The sequence below is a fragment of the Mesitornis unicolor genome, unplaced genomic scaffold (assembly GCF_000695765.1).
Source record: "Mesitornis unicolor isolate BGI_N332 unplaced genomic scaffold, ASM69576v1 scaffold43593, whole genome shotgun sequence".
In the NCBI taxonomy this organism is placed as follows: Eukaryota; Metazoa; Chordata; class Aves; order Mesitornithiformes; family Mesitornithidae; genus Mesitornis; species Mesitornis unicolor.
This window is the reverse complement of record NW_010176170.1, coordinates 1,031-5,180: the sequence shown is the minus strand read 5'-3', so window position 1 is coordinate 5,180 and position 4,150 is coordinate 1,031. Positions and strand designations below refer to the sequence as shown.

Below are 4,150 nucleotides of genomic sequence, written 5' to 3'. Positions count from 1 at the left end.
GCTCATCTTCATCCTCATCATGACACTTATCTTGGTTCTCACTACCAGGAGGTACCACAACACCCACACACCCTCCTGCCTCCCACCACCACCCCCATCCTCACCAGTACACCCAGACCCATCCTTACCCTCCATCCTGCTTCTGCCCATGCCATTGCATGGCCTGGCTTCCCCCATGCCCCTCTCACCCACCCCATCCCCGTGCAGCTACAAGAGGAAGCTGAGCGCTATGAAGGCTCTGAAGGTGGCCACAACGTTCAGCCCTGCCATGGCCCAGCAGGGAGCCGGCATCCCTGGGACCAACCAGTACAACGCAGAGGGGTGAGTGGGGGCTCCCTGTGGCAGGGCTGTGGCTGCCCCGGGCTGACCCCACAGGACGGTCACTCACCTGCCACCCATCCCCAACCAGGGCCAACCCCATCCTGAACCTCTCGCTTGATCCCTCCAAAGACCTGGGCTTCCACGAGGACTCTGTCTCTGTGGCCAGGTGAGCTCTGTGACAGGTCCTGAAGGATACAGGGCCATAATCTTGTGGCCCCAACTTCTCCTGACCCCTCTTCTATCCCCACCCTCCACTCTCCACAGCACGAATTCCCTGGATGAAAACACAGTAAATGCACCAAGTGATGACAACTACAGGGCCAAGGTGAGTGTGCAAAGTGCTGCTGGTGCCCATCAGGGAGTCCTGCCACTGCACCCCACATTCCCCCTCTCTCTGCTGTGGTCCCCAGGCTCCTGGACTCCTCATGTCCTCTCCTCTCCTCTCCATCCCCTTGACAGCCCCCAGCTCCTGGGAAGGAGTGTCCCAATCCCCCGTTTCTGTCCCCATCCCCTCTGACCACATTCTCCTCCTGCAGCAGGACACAGCGCAGTTGACAGACCCCACAGATGAGGAGGTGCTGGTGGCTGCCCTGAATCTGAAGGAGCCCACCAAAACAGCATACATCAACACTGTCTTCACCACCACCGACTTGTGAGCAGGTGTGTGGGGAGCAGCGGTGCCAGAGCAGGACTCAGGCAGCTGCTTCAGTCATTTTGTGTTTGGAGGCTGGCAATAAACCTGTCCCACGGGGATCAGTGTCCTGTGGCCATCAGCCTGCTGGGGGTCATCCCTTCTGGCACCAGAAGGGTGCTGGTTTGGGCCAGGCAAGCGTCAGAGGGGAGGCAAGTGTCACTGCGGGGCTTGGCCTGGTTTCTTGTCTCCAGTCCCTTCCCAGGGTTGCTCCCCTGTCCCCTGTCCCGCTCAGCCCCAAGAGAGGGAGGTGCAGGCAGCCCCGCGCAGAGGTTTGTGCAAGGTTTTATTACCCAACATCCATGTTGACAGGTTGGTCCTCCCGCCCTCTTCCTCCCCCCACCCCCAAAAAAAGAAATGAAGAGGGAAAAAAAAGAAGAAAGTAGGTGATGAAGACGCAGCGCCAGTGTGCTGCAGCTCGGCAGTGTGGGGCTGGAGGTGGGGACAGCCCAGGGCAGTGATGCCCCAGGGCTCCTGGTCTTCCCTTCAGGCCGTGGCACTGCTCCTGCAGCCCAAGGCACTGGGAAGAGCTGGTCCTGGTAAGCACTGCGGCACAGAGCAGCACAGCCCTGGCTGCAGGATGGTGCTTCAGTGAGCCCTTCGCAGCCCCCGCCAGGGAGTCAGACAGCCTCACTGGGCCAAAACAAGCCCAGGATGTACAACAGGGTCTTGGGGGGGCAAGACTTGACCCTTAAAGAGGGGAAGTGGCTGCACTGGTGCCCCTGGCACCTTGAGCCCTCCTGCACCTCTGCCACGAGGGGATGGTGCAGCTCCACAAGCACCCCTCAGCCGTAGCCTCCTGCCCATCAGGCGCTGGGCACAGGCCTGGGCCCCCCCTTGCTGTGGCACTGCGGGGCTGGTCCTCTGCAGGGGGCCAGGCTGGAGGAGCCAGGTCCTGTGTCTCAGCAAGATGCCATGGTGCTGCTGGCTGCAGGGATGCTCATCCAGCCACGGGGATGCTCACTCCCCTGCACATCAACCCTTCGCTCCCAATGCTCTCCAGCCCAGAAGGGCACAGGCAACGTAGGAAAAGTGTTTGAAAAGAGGGCCACAGCCCCGTGGGCCACCAGGGAGGAGGCGGCTCCAGGCAGGATGCGCATGGCTGAAATTGTCTCTTAAAAAGCTCCAAAAATGCGAACACGGTTCAATAAAAGCCCCCCTCCCCCCTGCTCCTTAAAACCCCAGTTGTAAAAAGTGGCAGCGTTTCGCAGCCGTCGCATCCCCAGCTGCCATTGAGGAGAGCAGCCAGCGGGCAGCCAGCGGGGCTGGAGGGACCCACGCAAGGACACGTGTCCCCGTGCCCCGCATGTGGGGTCTCTCCAGCACCAGGGTGGTGGGACAGGCCCAACAGCAGGGCAGGCTTCATCCCCACCACCAGCCATGGTGAGGACGTGCCCTGGGCTCTGATGGCTGCCCCCAGGCAGGGGGAGCTGGGGGCCATCGGGACACACTCCCCAGGAACCTCCAGCCACGGTGGTGAGGGCGAGCAGCTCTCCACCGCAGGCATGGTTGGTCCCAGTCCACATTCCAATCCATTTGAGATCTGTCCCAGTGCCCCACATGGCCATGTCCTCCCAGCTCCAGCGCACCCATGGCATGGCAGTGGGCCAGAGAGGACTGGGCTGTGGTGGGCTGGGCCGTACATGGCTACGTGGGCGCAGCCACGGGCTGGTCAGAGCACAGCCGAGCCCTGGCCAGGCAAAGCAGTGGCACCAGCGTCTCTCCAGCATGGGGAGTGACAATGCTGCCTGGGGCACAAGCCAGGCCAGAGCTCGGGGGAGTCAGCAGTGGCCTGCATGTGCCCACCCTGAGCCATCGCCAGACCTGTGTCATGGGCAGAAGATGCCCCAGGAGCAGTGACCTCCAGCTGGCAGGAGTCAGGTGCTTCCTGGTGCTAAAAAAAGCCACCAAGCACATGGCACCAGCCCCATGTCCTGGGACACCTCCATGGGGCCAGGCTGGTGTGGGGATCCCGGGCTGGCAGGGAGACCCCCAGCGAAGGAGATGCCTCGCCCCAGTGTGCAGTGCTCCATCACCACCCACCCCAGCCCCAGGAGCCCTGCGCACTGGCAGCGGGTATCTCGGGGTGCCAGGGCAGGGACCCATCTCATGGCACCCTTGCCCCACTGGCGTAGGCAGTGACTTACTCCATGGCGGGGCCGGCGCGGGAGCAGCACCGGGGCCGCCGGACGTTTTGCAGCAGAGCCCGAAAGATGCTGGGCTGCCTCTTGGCCTCGCCTTTGTGGGGGGCCCCCTTGATGGAGCCAGTGTGGGTGCTCTGGGGTGTCACCACCACCTGCCGCCCGTGCTCCTCAATCTGCTTCTCCAGGTGCTTCTGGATGGCCATGCCCAGCACCTCCACCTCCATGGAGGCCCCATACACCTCCCATGTCATCCCTTTCTCGTCCCAGCTCACCTCCCGGATAGGCTCCGGAGTCTCCTCCTCCACCACTGTCCCCTTCACGTGCACCTCGGGGTACGAGGTCTGCGGGGACTTGGCCACTGGCGTCATGGGCCCAGTGGCCACCGAGCGGGTCTCCACAGGCATGGACACCTGCATCTCTGCGTCCTTCATGGAGGGCTCTGGGCACGGGGGGGCAGCGGAGCCCGTTACTCTCTTGGGGAAGGTGAAGGCAGCAGCCCCTCCTTGGGGGCTCATGGGGCTCAAAGCCACCGACACCAGGGACGCTCGGCTGTCCACTTGCGTTCCCATGTCTTGCGTCCCGGCATCCTGCGGTGGGGTCACCTCGAAGGAGTAGGACTCACAGAGCAGCTTGGCTGTCCAGGGTTGCTGGCTGCTTCCAGTGTCCACACCCTGGGCTGGGCTCCCCTCGGCTCTGCCCTGGCCTATGCTGGTGGGGCTCAGCCCTGCCTCGCTTTGGTCCCCACTCACCACAGTGCCAGCACCAGTGGAGTCTGCTGTGCCCCCCTGGGGTTGTTTGGGAGCCTTGCCGCCCCCAGGCTGGGGCACAGCGCCTGGGGATGTCCCTGTGCTGCCCTGGCTTGGCAGCTCAGCTTCTCCGGCATCCACGGCAGGCTCCACAAACGCCACGTGTTTGGCAGGAGCTGGTACACTCCCCGTGTCCTTGCTGGGTGCCTTGAGGCAGGGCTCAGGCAGCGGGGCCACAGGGGACGAGT

General features: G+C 63.2%; 1 protein-coding gene across 1 annotated transcript in view; it reads left to right on the top strand.

Moving 5' to 3' along the window:
• CDHR2 (cadherin-related family member 2) overlaps positions 1-977 on the top strand; it is a gene marked incomplete at its 5' end in the record, with an annotated part of 9,616 nt that extends 8,639 nt beyond the window's left edge. Inside the window, 4 exons of the mRNA XM_010181669.1 lie at positions 208-321; positions 410-487; positions 586-646; positions 858-977. Of these exons, the coding sequence (XP_010179971.1) occupies positions 208-321; positions 410-487; positions 586-646; positions 858-977 (373 nt within the window). The remainder of the gene's footprint in view (positions 1-207; positions 322-409; positions 488-585; positions 647-857) is intronic.
• Between the last annotated feature and the right edge of the window lie 3,173 nt (positions 978-4,150).